Source organism: Myotis myotis, unplaced genomic scaffold (genome assembly GCF_014108235.1).
Source record: "Myotis myotis isolate mMyoMyo1 unplaced genomic scaffold, mMyoMyo1.p scaffold_m19_p_11, whole genome shotgun sequence".
Classification (NCBI taxonomy): Eukaryota; Metazoa; Chordata; class Mammalia; order Chiroptera; family Vespertilionidae; genus Myotis; species Myotis myotis.
Window position 1 is genome coordinate 44,531,937 of NW_023416315.1, and position 16,992 is coordinate 44,548,928.

Consider the following 16,992-nt stretch of genomic DNA (forward strand, 5'->3'; position numbering starts at 1 on the left):
CCTAGCAGATAGGCTCCTCAGAGTCCCATTATTAGGTATTAGTTAGTGTGTGGTCATCAACAAATTTACAATCAACAGACTCTGAATACAAAGCCTTTAAGATTCCTGCAGATATAATTCACCAGTCAATAATGGAGTATAGCCCTAGTATTGCTCAGTGGATAGAGCATTGGCCTGCAGACTGAAGGGTCCTGGGTTCAATTCTGATCAAGGGCACATATGTCGGTTGCAGGCTCCTCCCCAGCCTAGGCCCTGGTCAGGCATGTGCAGGAGGCAACCAATTGATGTACTACTCTCACATCGATATTTCTCTCTGTTTTTTTCTCTCTCTCTTCCACTCTCTCTAAAAATCAATGGAAAAATATCCTCGGGTGAGGATTTTTAAAAATAATAATAATGAAGTATAAGAGGGGAAGGAACGGGCTGGATGAAGAAGGTGAAGAGATTAGCCAAAGAACACATATGTATAACCCATAGACACAGACAACAGTGTGGTGATGGTCAGAGGCAAGGAGTAGGGGGGACTGCATGTAGGTAGACAAAGGGGATGTGGGGGTATAATGAGAACATCTGTAATAGTGTCAACAATAAAAATAAAGTTAAAAAGAAGTAAAAAATGCAGTACAGTAATTCAAAGGATGTAGATATTTTAGAGTACAGAAAACAATAGCTGATAGTTATACCTGCACTTTTGCAGGTAAACATACCTCTGGTAAAATATTGGTATAAGGATTTTGTAGAAGTGTGAAAGACAAATAAAAGCTTTTAATTTTCATAAAAATGTAATGATTAAAATGCATTCTAATGTCATTCAAAAGAATACATTTTTGCCCATGCATATATTCCAGAAAATGTCCAAATTGCATAAAGCATTCAATCAGTTGCTCAAATGTACTAACCTTGAAAATTACAATGCTGTTTGCTAATTTGGGGGGGAAATTAAAAAAAAAAATAAAGGATTCCATACATGGATTTTAAATCAGTGCTGGCATGCATTATAGACATTTCAAGTCTGTTTATCCACCTTTAGGTGAAAAGGTTAGTTATAAGTAAGGATTGGCGCTTGCTAATGTTATACAGAATTCCTTAAACAAAAGACATTGAGACGTTCTTGAAAGGATTAACATTTTATGGGTCAGAATGGAGGACTATGACTTCCATTCAAATAAATATATATGGAAAAAGTCCTATGGCTAGAACGCACAGCTGGTGAAAACATAATATTCCCACATACATTTCATGTCTCTTTGACATGTGTATCTTCACTGTATACAGACCTATATACATACAAACTTTCCCACAGAAACATGCCACATTCGTAGAATTGGAATGTGTACTTTACAAATAATTCTGCTACAGACAAGAAATACTAACTAAGCAAAATAATGAAACTATATTTGGTATCTCACTCAATTATGCAATGTTAATTTAAACATTTTTCAAATATGTTATTTTGAAGATTTCAAGTCATAAATGATCCAAGAATCCTATTTTAGCTCTAACAATAGCATTTTATTAAGAGTCACTCTTTCAGGGGTGCGTGATTACTTGTCAGAGAAGTTTGAAAAGACTACTATAAGGCTTTCTGCTCTAAGGCTCACAGGTGGAAACTGCAACCTTGAATTGACTCCAAGTCCCTAAGTACTTTTCATGGTATGAGTAAAAACGGCATACTGCTGTCACTGTAGGTAGTCAGAAGTATAAACCCCATCATTTCTATTTCTTTTTGATGCATTATATAAACTCTGGTAACATTTGATTCCAGAGGCTATGGGAAAAAAATAAAACAATTAAAAGTTCCTGTTCTAATTTACAAATTTCCAATTGGAAAGACTTGTATAGAAACTTTAAAAAACTGGAATCATTATAATACCAGAAGGAAAAGTCTTTAAAAAGAGTCAGACATTACATCATTTTTTTTTCTTTTCAAGTTTGCAGGTATTTTACATGTGGTTTAACAGAGACAAAGAAAGACATAGTATCTTGCCAGTAGTTTCATCATAAATCAGATGTAGAATTAACGTGCTATTCAGAAACAGAAACTCAGTTTTTCTGATCTTCCTTAAACCTACAGTGAAACTTTATATATTTTATATTATTTATGATAGCCTGTTGCTTAAATATACGAAAAAAGCATTAGTAATATAGATAAGGAAATCTCAGCAGATCTCACCAGCAAAGAGAACACATGCTTTAAAAACTTTTTTATTGTAAGTTAGAGTAGAAATACATATAAAACATGTTACTTGGGCCTTCCTCATCCTCCACTATATAATTATAAGAAGCTAATGATTATAAAGAGGAAACAACTATTGAAACCAAGAAGACTATATTTGGTAACCACTCAAAACAATGTTTGATACAAGTGGACACAATTTCTCATCTTCTACCAAGAAAAATTCCCAAAGTGGAAAACATGGTGTAGGCGAGGTCAAGTGTTTTTGTCAAATTGTCTAGGAAGAATAAGCCACACCTGCCCAAAGTACATCAACTTCTTAAAATGTAAAAGCTGGAGACTAGGAAGTTATAGATTTGATGAAAGCTAAAAGACATCCAAAATCTCCCGCAAACGTTGGATTAAATTTTTAAAGCTATGAAAGTCTATTGGGAGTTAAAGATATTTGAGTCTAATTTAAAGAGACACTATTATATGTAGTCCTCAATCTGCTGCTCCAGCCATCGGAAGGATCCTGCCTAATGAAAATCTTGCATGGGAAAGAGTGTTGATAGATAGGTCTTGAGTTGGAAGTATGAGGTCACTGGTTTATATCCCGAGGAAAAAAACCTGGACATAGTCCATGAAAAACAGCTGCTTTTGTAAAATGTAATGTCTTGCACACAAATGGAATCAAACTAGCTACTGTCATTTTAAGGATTCCAATACTCTCAGAGAGAAGTGGACATCGGGACTCAAGCATTTCAGACATGCTGCTTCAGCATGAAAACACAATTTTCCTTGAAATAAATCAATAACAAAAAAATCCCCTTGCAGTCAGAGTACATATTTTATGGCTTGAATTATTTATATTTATTAAGACTTGCTTTATGACTCAAAATGTAGGTTGTCTTGTGTTTCATGTTTACTTGAGGTGAAGGAATGTGTATTCTTGTTGGATGGAGGGTTCTACAAATGTCAAGATGGTTGACAATGTATACGTTTTCTGAAATCTTATATATATATAATTAAGATATATATTGAGTCTATCAATTATTTGAAGCATTATTGAAATATCTAAATATAAAAGTGCATTTGTGCCCATTTCTATGTGTAGTTCTATAGTTTTTGATTCGTGTGTTTTGAAGCCTTTTTATTAGGTGAATAAATATTTCCTACTGTAATGGCCACTTGTAAAAGCAGTGTAAGTAGCTCCTCCCCTCCCCCATCCTTTGGACCCGATCTGGCTGGCAGTGAATTCCAGACTGCGGTGGCCTTGGACCTGATTCCATGGTTCTCTGAGCCTTTCCTGACACACTTAGCATCCCACCCAAACTCACCCTGCCCCTCCTTTTTTTATTAGACCTATCTGTTTAATGGTTTTAATATTTTATAGAACATGCCAAGGAAGCTAGCCAGTAACCCCATATTCATGATTGGGAATCCCAGAATTTGATTCCGGTCTGAAAGGGCCAAAAGGAGCCATGCGGTGAATTGTGCCCTAGACTGAGTTCTAGGCCTCACTGGGCCACTCACTGCCTGGCTTTGAGACCTGGGCATTATCCTCTTAGCATCGGGGGCCTGGCTTTCAGCCCCTGGTACATGCAAGGCTCACTTTCCCATTGTGCAGGCAGGGATAACCCTCACCCTTCAGGAGGGTCTGGCCACCTGCCTGGTATGGGGATTCTGAATGCAGTGGTCAGTTAACCGTGTCTGCCCCAGGGGTCAGGAGAGAGAAATGGCTGCGAATGTGCCAAGAATTTGTCACCTCTCACCTAGATGCCTGGTCAAGGTCCCTCACCAGTCCCACCCACCCACAGAAGATTCTGCTCACTCAGCAAAGCATCACAAGACAGGGACCTCCAGTGATTGCCTGCAAGCAGGCCCAGTGCCATAGCCCTGTGACTGCCACAGCCCTGTGACTGCCATGAGACTCAGCAGGTCTCAATGAGCAGGACAGGTGGCCTCTTCCACTGTTCTGCCTCCAGGAGGACTCCCCGCCCTGACCAGGACAGAGGGACATATGCCCCACCCCAAGGCCTGCATATATATGCATAGATACCGGATATATACTAAAAAATATACAATGGTTATACAGCATATATCATTTTCAACTTGGCCAAATGTGTACATAGATATATTCTAACCTCCCCCCCAAAAACTCTTGAAACTTACAGGAAGTGACTTATGTTTATTTATAGGTTTAAATATTTTTTCAATTACAGTTGACTTGCAATACTGTATTATATTAGTTTCAGGTTTACAAACCAATAATTAAACATTGTGTAACTTACTAAGTGATTGTCACAATAAATCTCACACCCATCTTATTTTTAGTTCTAAGCATATAATTGAAATTATAGAAAACTGTCTAAATTTTTATTCAGATAATTCATATTAACCAGTTTCATATGAATTAGATATTAAATATTTGTTGCATTGATTTTACAACCTTTCTCAGTGTTCTGTTTACTTTAAATAATTTTTCTTTAATTTGGAAATTTATATTAAAAGTGGGTTATAATTTACTAAGGAATCTACTGAAAACATGGATTATTGTTGTTACATTATCCTCCAAAAATATAAAGAAATGCAGACAGCCCTGACTTGTGTAGTCCTGGCTAGTTGTTGGAGCGTCGTCCCATGAACCAGGAGGTCACAGGTTCAATTCCTGGTCAAGGCGTATGCCCAGGTTTCAGGCTAAATCCCCAGTGAGGGGTATGCAGGAAGCAGCTAATTGATGTTTCTCTCTCTCTCTCCCTCCTCCTACTCTCTCTCTATAAAGTCAATAAAAACATATTATTTAAAGTAAGTTTTCATATTTAAAAAAAATAAATTGCAGACAATACTCAAGCACAAAGAAAGGAATTGGGCTGCATTCATTTTTTTCAGAATAGTGTGATACCTATGATTTTAAAATAATTCCCACCAAATATTTTCTCCCAAACATTTTAACATCCCAGTATTTAGAATAAGTTGTGTTATATTTTTAATAATCAATGTCTGGCATTAATATGATAGTATCTCCCTAAATATTCCTTGAGAGTAGGAGTGCTTTTATATATATATATATATTTTTTAAATATATTTTATTGATTTTTTACAGAGAGGAAGGGAGAGAGATAGAGAGTTAGAAACATCGATGAGAGAGAAACATAGATCAGCTGCCTCCTGCACACCCCCTACTGGGGATGTGCCCGCAACCCAGGTACATGCCCTTGACCGGAATCGAACCTGGGACCTTTCAGTCCACAGGCCGACGCTCTATCCACTGAGCCAAACCAGTTTTGGCACTTTTATATATTTGAAAAGGCTCTGTGACATACACGGTTGGGAATCATTGGGTTTAATAGTTTCCCTATGCAAATTTCCTTACAGCTAGACCTCCAACAGTCTTTAATGTGTTAATTTGAAGTATAACACAGTGATATAGTTAAAATTTTCCCAGATTCATTTTCTGGTGGAATCCTTCATTCCACTGCACATCAAAGAAAATTCGTCTTTTATGGATCATAACACTATAGGATTACTCATTCATTAACATGTATACTTTCATTAGGCGGAGACAGAGTCAGCAGTTCTTAATGTACAGATAATGTCACGTAAATGTTACCAGAAAATATATTCTAATTTTTGTTGGGTTATTTAAGATTTTATACACCAATGGTTTTCCTGCTTAGTTTTCTGTTTACCAGCCACAGAAATAAGGTAGAAGGTAGAGAGGAACTAAAAGGCTTTATAATTCAAATTAAATTTCACTAAAGTAACACTTGAACCTCAAATACTATATTGATATTAAAGGGGACATTCATGGTATAATTGATTAGTTAACAAAACAAAAATACATTTAAGAAAAGAGTAGCCACGTAAGAATTCATTTAAACACAGATATTACCAAAAATCACAACTTTTTCAAAAGGTTCTTCCTTTTAAAAACTATATGTATTTTCATCACTATTTCGTTACCCTCACAAGATTGTAAGGTAAGAGTTTCAAGGTCAATTATAACTCGCTGCTGTGTATATTAAATCAATGTGTGTGCTTTTTGTAAATGTTACAACTACTGATAGTTCAAACAATCTCTCCTTCTTTGATGTCTACAAAGATGATAACCAAATGCATGTATTTAGATGATGTGCTTTTCCGGATACACCCCCTTTTTGACTTCAAATCTGTTGGTAATTGCTACTTTTGCAATAAGAGCATTTTCAAATACCTGAATCAAGACTTTCATCGCAATATCACTTGCTGCTTCTTGACAGCTAATGAAGTGGCAAAGCAGGGCTGATAAACTCCAGAGTCTATCAAGAGGGGTGAGTGTAGCTTTTTTTAGATTCTGATTTACTAAATGAGGTGGAAGTCATTAAATTCATCAAAGAAACTCAGCTATGAACTTTTAAACTAATTTTTTTTTTATTTTTTAAGTAGAAGTAATTTCTCCCCTTTGAGTGTTTAGAAATGATAAAGCAAATTATAACTGGGAAAAGCCAGAACTTAAAAAGTATACCGCTTTATTTTGAGTTTTATCAGTAATGGCATTTAGCCTAATAAGAAACAAATGCCTTTTTAAACAAAATAATGATCCTACAATAAAATTAAAATAAAATTTTAAAATCTTAGAAATCTTATTAAAAAGGTATTGCCACTTAGGGATGTAGCAAAATATATAACATCAGCTTTTAAAGCAAGTTTTGTGAGGTAGAAGTTCATAGGTCATTATTTTCATAACAATTTACTAATTTGAAGAGAAAGTTGAAAAAAATACCTATCCTGTGTTTTCAAAGAAATAAATATGTTTCAATTTTGAAGGTATAAAATTATTTTCAATTATTTAATCCAAAATTTAGAAATAGCAATATTGTTGTAAAAATGTGATTGGCAGAGATAATCTTTTAACTATTTATATGCAAAATAAACAAGTATCAGGAAAATGAAAGGATTAAGAAACCAGTGACTTTAGATAATGTTATATGACTCTTGTTCACATTGAACCACTCTGAAGGTTTCATTAGAACTATATAGCACAAACGCACCCTCCTCATGTTTAAAGGAAAATTTTACCCCTGTAATCTCTGCATTCAAAATAATGGGAGAGTCTTGTTTTTAATGTGTTTTGTGTTTAGCAGAGAATAAAAGATCATATTTCACTCTAAACAACATTTATTACCTATTATAACATTGTTCTTAGTGTTTTCATTTTGCTTTTTTTGTTGCTTTGTAAAAGCAAAGCAATGACATTTTTTTTTGATGAAGTATAGAAGGAAGTTTAATAATACATTGACTTATGCTACTTTTTTGCCCATTCTTGAAAAAGAGTTAAATCTGCTTCGGAATTAGATATTTGTTCTTATGGCAATAAATGTCTGTGTGTCCTGCACTGGTCTACAGAATCCTTAGAGTCTGCAGTCCTGTGTGACCCAGGGATGTACTTGATTTCATGACTCCTGAGAGAGCAAAGATTTTCAACAAACCTGTTGGCTTTTTTGTGTGTCATCCTAGGGGATCTCTGAGTCATTTGGTGCCCAAGCAGAGATCATTAGTCAATGTAGCTGGTCCTAATGTCACCCATGCATGGCATCTCTTGTCTGGTCTTGCTGCGTCTCAATGCCTGGAGCTGAAACAAAATTGCTCTTAGATGTTATTCCTAGGGGTTAATGCTTGAGGGAATCTGTAATAATAAAAGGGTAATATGCTAATTAGACCAGATATCATTCTGGACGTCCTTCCTGATGAAGCCGGGGCTGAGGGGAAGCCAGCCTGGGTCCTGGGTGCCTGCCGGTGGCCCAGAGGAGGGAAGCCAGCCCGGTCCCAGGAGCCTGCTGGCGGCCGGAGGAGAAAAGCCCTGGTCCCGGTTGCCAGAGGGAAGCTGGTGCCGGCAGCCAGGGGAAGGAAGGCCTCTTCTTGCATGAATTTTCGTGCGTTGGGCCTCTAGTGGTTATATAAGGGCCTGAATGGGAGTTCCATGAGACCACTCTTTGGCCCCTTGCTCCTCCTCCAAGAGGGTCTACTGCATGACTAGGGACATGCCAGAGGAGGAAAGGTCAGGGGGTCTCAATCACACACGCAACCATATTCTAGGGAAGGGAAAGTTACCCTGGGGGCACGGTTCTTGTTTTCCCAGTTTTGAACTTTGCTAAGCAAGCAGGGTTCCACCCCTGGTGACCTTCTGTGCCTGGCCATCGTCCTGTTCTGCTCATGTCTGTCTAGCTTCCTACCACATTTACTCTCACGTAAATGTGTCCTATAATGGGAAAACTAATAAACTACTCAATTTCTTTCTTCAATAAAAGCTCATTTGCTCAACATTAGAACAATTGAAATTTGGCCCAAATCATTTATGTAGTAATTTCATTTCCCCCATTTTACTTGTGTGTGTCAAAAATTAAAAGAAATGTTAATGAATTTATATGAACTAGTTTCATTAGTTCATCTGACTCCCATTAATTAATACGTGGACTCCAAAATTAAGCATGTTATTAGGGGAAATGTTTAGTGTCCATCATAAATAGGATATTATTGTCACTAAGATCAGAATATATCCAGAACACATGGTATGATTTTATCTAGAAACATTTTTAGTTCATTGGTTTTCAACACTCTTCTCTCCCATTACTCTCCCACCTCTCTCCAGGGAAATCTGATTCCAGTGAAATCCTTTTATGGGTAAACCAGAAGCCTTAATAATCAAAATGTATCTATTTAAGTTTAAGGAATAGTCTAGCCAGTCTAAGACAATATGTCTAGCCATGCTATATGAATGCCCTCTCTTCCTTCTCCCTCCCCAAAAAGAAACATTAAAACAACCTGTCTGGCAACAACTTTAACTTTTTAAACTAACAAAAATAAAATACATTTGTTTTTGGCACCCAGACACTGTGTAGTTAGAGAATGAAGAGATTAGAAGTAGTCAGAACAAATTATGGGTTATCTAATCCACATGCACTGTTACAAACTCATAAACATATACATTTTACCCACCTAATCAGAAATCCATGTATTCATTTACTTTATACACATGTAGTAAGCACCTTCTGTTAGCAAGTCTAGGGTTTAGATAATTCTTACCCCAAGCCAGATAAAGCTGCCCCTCTGACTTGGGTACTTGAATGATCCTTGAGAATGTCTAGATGACCATCTGGGCTTCCTTGTGTCCTTCTCTCTACATTCCAACTCCAAGCACTGAACAGATTCCTGTCTCCATGAACACTGAAATAAATATGTTCTCCAGTATGTTACTCACATAAATGTGTCCTATGATGGAAAAATATTGATGAAATACTTAATTTCTTTATTCAATAAAAGCTTATTAGCTCAGCATTAGAACAATTCAAAGAAATCATTCTTAGGCAATTTTTTTTAAAATTCTTATACTGGGCATATGCAACAGGATAGTGAGTGACTAGGTGGTTTATAACTATTTAATTCTCTGTCAGTGAATATTTTCCATAGTTTTGTTACTGGAAAAATGAAGCATATATTTGAGTATAAGAAAACATTTGCTTTTTTATAGTCATGTGGGATGTGATAGTAATTTAATCCTTTGTGGTCCAATTTTATTTTTGTAATTCAAACAGTCTGGTCCAAATTAATTGACGGGATTGCATGTTGAGCCGGTTTGCGGTGTCTCAGCCTTGACGTTGGACCTGCTCCTAGCGCCTGGTCTGTTGAGTTAGCCTCCACGTTGGACCGAAAAGGGTTAAAGAGCAGACTGAACCTTATGGTGTGGTATCCTATATAATAAAAGGCTAATATGCAAATTGACCAAATGGCAGAATGACCAGTCACTATGAAGTGTACTGACTACCAGGGGCAGATGCTCAATGCAGGAGCTGCCCCCTGGTGGTCAGTGCACTCCCACAAGGGGAGCGCCACTCAGCCAGAAGCCTTAAGCTGGGCTCATGGCTGGTGAACACAGTGGCAGTGGCAAGAACCTCTCCCACCTCTGTGGCAGCGCTAAGGATGTCTGACTGATAGCTTAGGTCCTCTCTCTACAGGGAGAGGGCCTAAACCGTCAGTCAGACATCCCCTAAGGGCTCCCAGACTGCGAGAGGGCACAGGCCGGGCCGAGGGACTGCCCAAGTGCATGAATTTCATGCACCAGGCCTCTAGTATGTATATAATTGACCAAGACTATCTGGAAAATAACCCACTTTCAATTGTATTAATCAGAGAAACCCCCCCTCCTTTTTTTTTCCCCCCACTTTGCTAATGCTAACACAATGCTTACCACTAAGAGGCATTTAATGAACACTTGCTGGTGAGCTGACTGATAACAGAACCCTGACTGTAAAGGAGCCTTATAAGTAATTAAGACATAAATCAGAATCCAAAACAAAATTTCAATCTCTAGATTACTATCCCATCTCTCAAAGCACTAAATTAAATCAATGTGAACTGTAAGAAAAGGATCTACACTTTAATTCTAAAGTTTTACTGACTAATCATCTTGCACATAAATAATTAATTACAATTCATGTTTGTATTAATCATTGTTGTCCACCTTACAGCATTTATTTACTTTATGTAACATGACATATAAACTCATTGTTATTCTTCCAAGGAATAAAAATTAACATTGTGCATTAGTTATTTTCTAAATTGTTTGCAACTTTTAATTTTTCAGCATATACTTGTACTAAAAACTGACCAATATCAAGAATCATGCAAAACAAAATATAGAGAAAAATTAAAGCCGCATCTTCCTAGAAATTTATCTAGAAAGCACATTGAACTGAGAGCTAGGAGAACTGAATTTAAATCTGACCTGTGCAACTGCTATGATTAAAAGTCACTTACACGTTTTTTTGTAAATGGCAGTAATCAGATTCTTCTAGCTCTCAAATTCAATAATTAATTACCTAGTTAACCATTTCCTCCACATATAATTATATCCTATGGCACCATGCGAACGTTATATGGAGAACTAAAGCTTGTACCCTAATGCCCACGCAGAGGAGTGGCATGCAATTAATGCATTAGTGTGTCAGATCAAAGCAGGTGGGGCATCAGAGGATGGAGTAGCACCTGCTAATTCTCAAGGCTTTCATGAGAGAGGTGGCTTCTAACTGTACATGGAAGCACAGTTAACAGGGAAAATAAATTAGAAGCAAGAGGGGACAGGCCAGGTTTAGAAAAGAGTAAACTGGCCATTTCTTGTAGAATTGTGGGACTTCTGGGAACAGAAATAATATATGCGACCAAAGGAAGTTCAGGGACTGCAACTTTTATTAGGGAGATAGGGCTAAGGTAATGGTGGCAGTTGAAAGTGTATTTTTTTAAAAATAAAACTATTATATTTTTGAAATATACTCACAACAATTTATATGATGACTAAAGGCCCAGTGCACAAAATTCGTGCACAGTGGGGCGGGGGGGGGGGGTTGGGGGTTGTCCCCCTCAGCCCAGCCTTCACACTTTCCAATCCGGGACATCCCTCTCACAATCCTGGACCACTGGCTCCTAATCGCTCACCTGCCTGCCTGTTTGGTCGCCCCTAACTGCTCCCCTTGCCATCCTGGTCACCCCTAAGTGCCCCCCGCTGCCAGCCAGGTTGCCCCCAACTGCCCCCCTCCCCCACTTGCCTGGTCATCCCTCATGGCCCCCCTGCCGGCCTGGTCACTTCATGCAGCCTGCTTGTTCAGTCGTTTGGTCATCCTTCTCTAACCCCCTTGCTGGCTTGGTTGTAGGCAGCCATCTTGAGGGTGTGATGGTCAATTTGCATATTACCTCTTTATTATATAGGATGCCTTAAAGATTATATTAAAGTTGAGAGAAATTGAAGATAGGGGACCAGTTGCTTTAAGCTGTAGTTTTTAGTAGTCATTGCTATAGTACTGAAAAGCAAGTACTATTGATTTGTTTTTATTAAGGAGTCCAAATATATTCTTTCTTTATTAGTAAGTTCCACAATTGATCCTTCTGTAAAATTAGATTTTCCCAGAAGATGATGACATTTTAGGTTGTAGACATGTCTATTTTCAGGTTTTATTTCCTGTCTTTCATTTCTGTTATCTTCTCATTAATCAATTTTTTTCTTTCAAAAAGAATTGATTTTCTTATTAGTTTGGAACTTCGACAACCAGAATTTACTCTCTTTGCTAGGTCAATTCTTTTTTTTCTGTGCTTTTCAATTGCATTTTGGCAAACCCTTTATCTCCTATTCTGACAATGAGGGAGTGAGCTGGAAGAGTTTACAAATAGTTGTTTTGACTTGAAAAAAGATCCAAAATGTTGGATATATTTTCTTCTGGGAAAAGATATTCTTCATTTTTTCATATTTTGGTAATTGGTGTGTTACTTTTTAATTCCCATCAAAAACAGTCTGTGGAGTAGTCTCATGTTCATACCTTTCACTCCTGCCTTCACTGTACTTTATACAGTAGTTTCCTTTTATAAAAGAAAAGGATAATGCACACACAATTAATTTCACGTGTGTGTGTGTGTGTGTGATTAAAACAGTGCCTGGCGTGCACATGTTAGTTGTGATGATAATCATGATCATGATCATCATCATCATCATGCCGACTTTGTACTTTAGCTATACTTTCAATTTTTATAGATATTTTACAACAGTTTTATAGCCATTTGGACTCCTAGAGTTTGTTTTTATAATAAAGCATTTGTAAATATAAGTTGTATAATTTGTAGCCCCTTTATCACTAATTCTATCCTACCTGGGATATATGGATGGGTGCCAGATTTCAACATTCTATATTAAAATGTTTTAGGCTTCACTGTATTGGATATATTCTCTTAAAAATTTGTGGCTTGATATTTCATTGTTATTGTTTCCTCCTTTCATTTAGTATGAATATTTTCTTGCTTGTTTCTCTTTATTTTTTTTTTTTCTATGAGATTCAATGGAAGCTTTCTCTCTCAAATTTACCTAAAAAAAAAAAAAGTCATATTTGGTTTTGTAGAAGCATTCTTTTGTTGGCAGTGCAAAATATCATTTATTGATGTAAACCCAAAGAGGAAGTTTAGAAGGAATATAATTATAACAATTAAGGGAAGAAATCATGACAATTCGAACTAGACAGTGACAGTGAGTATATAAGCAAAAGAAACTGTAGGAGAAGTTGTTATAGTGTTAAATAAAACTGAAGTGATACAGAACTTATTACAGTGTTAAAACTTGCAGTGTTAAACATAACTGGATTGGATCTGTGGATGATGAAGAGGCTATGGTTTGAATGATTTTTTGGGTGAGTGATATTTGCAACCAATTTGAAAATATACAGAAAGGTGATGATGTCAGTAATGGAGAAAAGAAAAGGAAGTGAGTTCTGTTTAAGTCATGCAGACTCTGAGATTTTTGTACAGTATCTAAATAGAGGTTTCTGGTAAGTCTTTTTTTGACCTTTGAAGGGAAATCTGTCTTGGAAGATATGCATTTTGTCAAAATACTTCTAATGATGAAAGCAATAGTTGCCGAGAAAATTACTCACAGAGTTATAAAAAGACCAAATGCATAGCAAATAGAATAATATAAATATTTACAAGCCTTTTAACTAAGACAAGTTTTGTGCCAATGAGAGGTAACCAAACTTCTCAACATTCAGTTATTTGTATTCCCCAAAATGTATTATTACATTTCTTACATTTCTGCTCAACAATCAGTTCTTAGTATTCTCAAAAATTCTAGAAGTAATATGGAGCAAGATAGAAAGGCCCTGGCCTCTGGCATCAGATTGAGGTGGATATCTTGAGTCTACATTAAGCCAGCTCTATGACCTAGGATATTCTTAGGTTTGTTTGTTTGTTTGTTTGAGTCTATTTCCTCATGAGATAAAATGGGGATGAAAATTTCATCTCAGTGTTGCCATGAAGCTTAAGTGAATCTACTAGTACTTATAAACCATTCAGCAGATTTTGGCATATAGTAGATACTTAAAACTTCTTCCTCTTATATTTTCCTTATTTCTACCTCCTGGTCTTTATTCATGTCCTCTGCATGGAATTCTGTACTACACCTCTTTCTGCTGTTGTAAATCCCATATATTACTTAAGGCCAGGTTTAATTGCCACACCCTTTCTCCAAGGATTATTCACTTCTTGTGACATTAATTCCCCCATCCCCTGTTAGCTTCTTCAGTTCTTATTATTCTCTTTGTTGTTGTTCTTTTCATTGTTTGCTTCTCTGATGCCATTTGTGTAACTTTCCATAAAGGTTCTATTAATCTTATTCTCCACATACTTCTTAGCCAATGCCTATGTGTTTACATAATCAGGACCGAATATGTATTTGTTGAATTAGTAGTTGAATGACTCCACTAAATAAATAAAACAAATCTGAATCCTCAGATCAGATTGTGAACACATGCTTTTTAATATTATACAAAGTGGATAAAAGGCTAACGTCACAGATGGGCCTACTCTGGAGCTTTCACACGCATATCTAAGGGAAACTGTATTGCCTCGTCCTCACAGTGTGGGCCAGGGCACTGTGTGCTGTGTGGGATATAGAAACATGGACGGTAGTCTAGCTCGGAATTGCTCTTTACTTGTCCCAAGCTAAATTGTGGGCACCTTGTATCCTGATCAGGGAGTCCATCCAAGGCAAAAAGTTTCAAATTCTACAATAAAATGAGGCCTCCAATAGCCTAGGAGGTTAAATAGTGTTTCCCCAGACTACCGTTGCTTTGATGGCCCTAATGCTTATTCTTCTAGATAATGAAGCCACTTACAACAATATTTGTAAAATTAAAGATGTTTTATATAGAATACCAACCATTCTAATCCATTGCTAAGTGCAAAGAGAGTCCATCAAACCAGTGTGTGCACAAGCTATATCTCTCCCTTCCTTCAGCAAACTAATGAGTATAATTCCCATCTCAATGAAATGAAAAAAATATAAAGGTTTCTGAATAGTTCTTATTTCTTAAAGAGAAATGGCTTCTATATAGTTCAATGAAGAGAAATCATTGATTGGTAACTATAGCAGGCAGTAGCCAGATCACCATGTGTTAAGTCTATGCTCATGTAGAACCTCAGGTTAACACCCAATGTTTTGCTTTGTTACCTTGCAGAAATGCTGGAATCCAACAATGTGATCACTTTCAATGGCTTGGCCAACAGCTCCAGTTACCATACCTTCCTTTTGGATGAGGAACGGAGCAGGCTATATGTTGGAGCAAAGGATCACATATTTTCATTCAACCTGGTTAATATCAAGGATTTTCAAAAGGTATCTTTATTCTAATATATGCACTGTGGTACTTTTAAAACATCTCAAGGATTCTCTAGCTATATAACAGTGTGACAACTGAAAATTTGTTTGAATTAATACTTTAACTTTTCAGATGCAAACAAAAATAATACATTGATTTAACCATCAAAAATCAATGGCTGCAGTAAACCATAAAAATCTTCAAGAAAGAAACTATAGTTGTTGTTTTTTAAATGATATAGTTATATCATTTGCCTGCATAAAATAAATATCTGAACTATTATAGAAATATGTTATAATTTAATTCATGTATATATGTATGTATGTATGTATATACTATGTGTATATAAATATAAATGTCTACATTTCTATATTGCCAGCAAATACATAGTTCATCAATCACTGTACACATGCTTAATCTCGTGTGTCAACTGTGCTTGTAAATAAAATTTATTGGAAAACGGACACTCATTCATTTACATATTCTCTATGTCTGTTTTTATTCTACAGTGGCAGACTTGAGTAATTGTGATAGAGATCATCTGGCTAACAGAGCCTAAAATATTTATTATCTGGCCTTTTAAATAAAATGTTTGCTAAATCCTCATCTGGAAGATCAATTTTCGGTGTCAGGCCTTTACTATGGGGTCACTTAGGCACTATTTATCAGTTTTATCCTAATCCTTTCTAGTGTTTCCAGCTTATTTAATTAATAAGTTATACAGTTTTGAAAATAAACATTGACTGAAAATTTTGTGGAAATTGTGCTACTGCATCTAAATGCTATATTCTATGTCAAACATTTTCCCTCACTCAGTATTTCTGGTTTTAATTCTTTGACCTTTATGTTTATACATCTTATATCTAACATCATCTTATAATTTCCTCAAGAATTATGACACCATATTATTCCCCATAGACTTTATGACAATAGTATATGCTTAGGAAATAAGTTGTTGAAGAACATTAAAAATAGGGTCAAAAGAGCTTAATAGACAAATACATTCAAACAGATGTAAATCCTTAAGTAAACTGTATTTACTTTTATAGGCATTGTGATATAATTAAAATTAAAATATGTTTGAAGTGGGATGTTTTAAAATTAGAATTATGTTTTCTATTACTAGAATAATGATTTTAAACTCAAGAACAGGAGATATAACATTATGACACTGTGCAAGTCACCTAACTTTAATTCATTATTTCATTATAGCAGGGGTTGGCAACTGTAGGTTTACAGTTGTTCATATGAAAAATAATACAATAATTAATAAATAATAATATAAGAATGAACTGTGTTAGTGTAATCACAACTGTAAACCTACCTTTGCCCACCCCTATTTATTACAAGTCTCATTGTTAGGAGAGACACCGAGATATATCCTGGGCATATGGCTCTACAATTTTTCTCATCTGTAAAATAACAGGCTATCTTATAAGATAATTCAGTTCTTTTCAATTTAAAAACTAACTGAATATATAAACCAAGTTAAGACTATTCAGAAAAAAAAAGTAAATACATTAAATATATATACTGAAGAGATATGTACTCATATTGTCTAGGTATCGATATATTCACTCACATATTTATATTTATATATGAATTTTATAAAATGATAAAACATTATAAACACCCAATATTTGAACTGATATAATCTCCTATTATTAA

At 35.9% G+C, this 16,992-nt stretch overlaps 1 protein-coding gene across 2 annotated transcripts in view; it reads left to right on the forward strand.

Moving 5' to 3' along the window:
• SEMA3A (semaphorin 3A) overlaps nt 1-16,992 on the forward strand; it is a 190,834-nt gene that overhangs the window by 38,620 nt on the left and 135,222 nt on the right. For both annotated transcript variants that reach the window (XM_036328334.1, XM_036328335.1), the window contains exon 2: nt 15,184-15,341. In XM_036328334.1, coding sequence (XP_036184227.1) covers nt 15,184-15,341 — 158 coding nt within the window. The remainder of the gene's footprint in view (nt 1-15,183; nt 15,342-16,992) is intronic.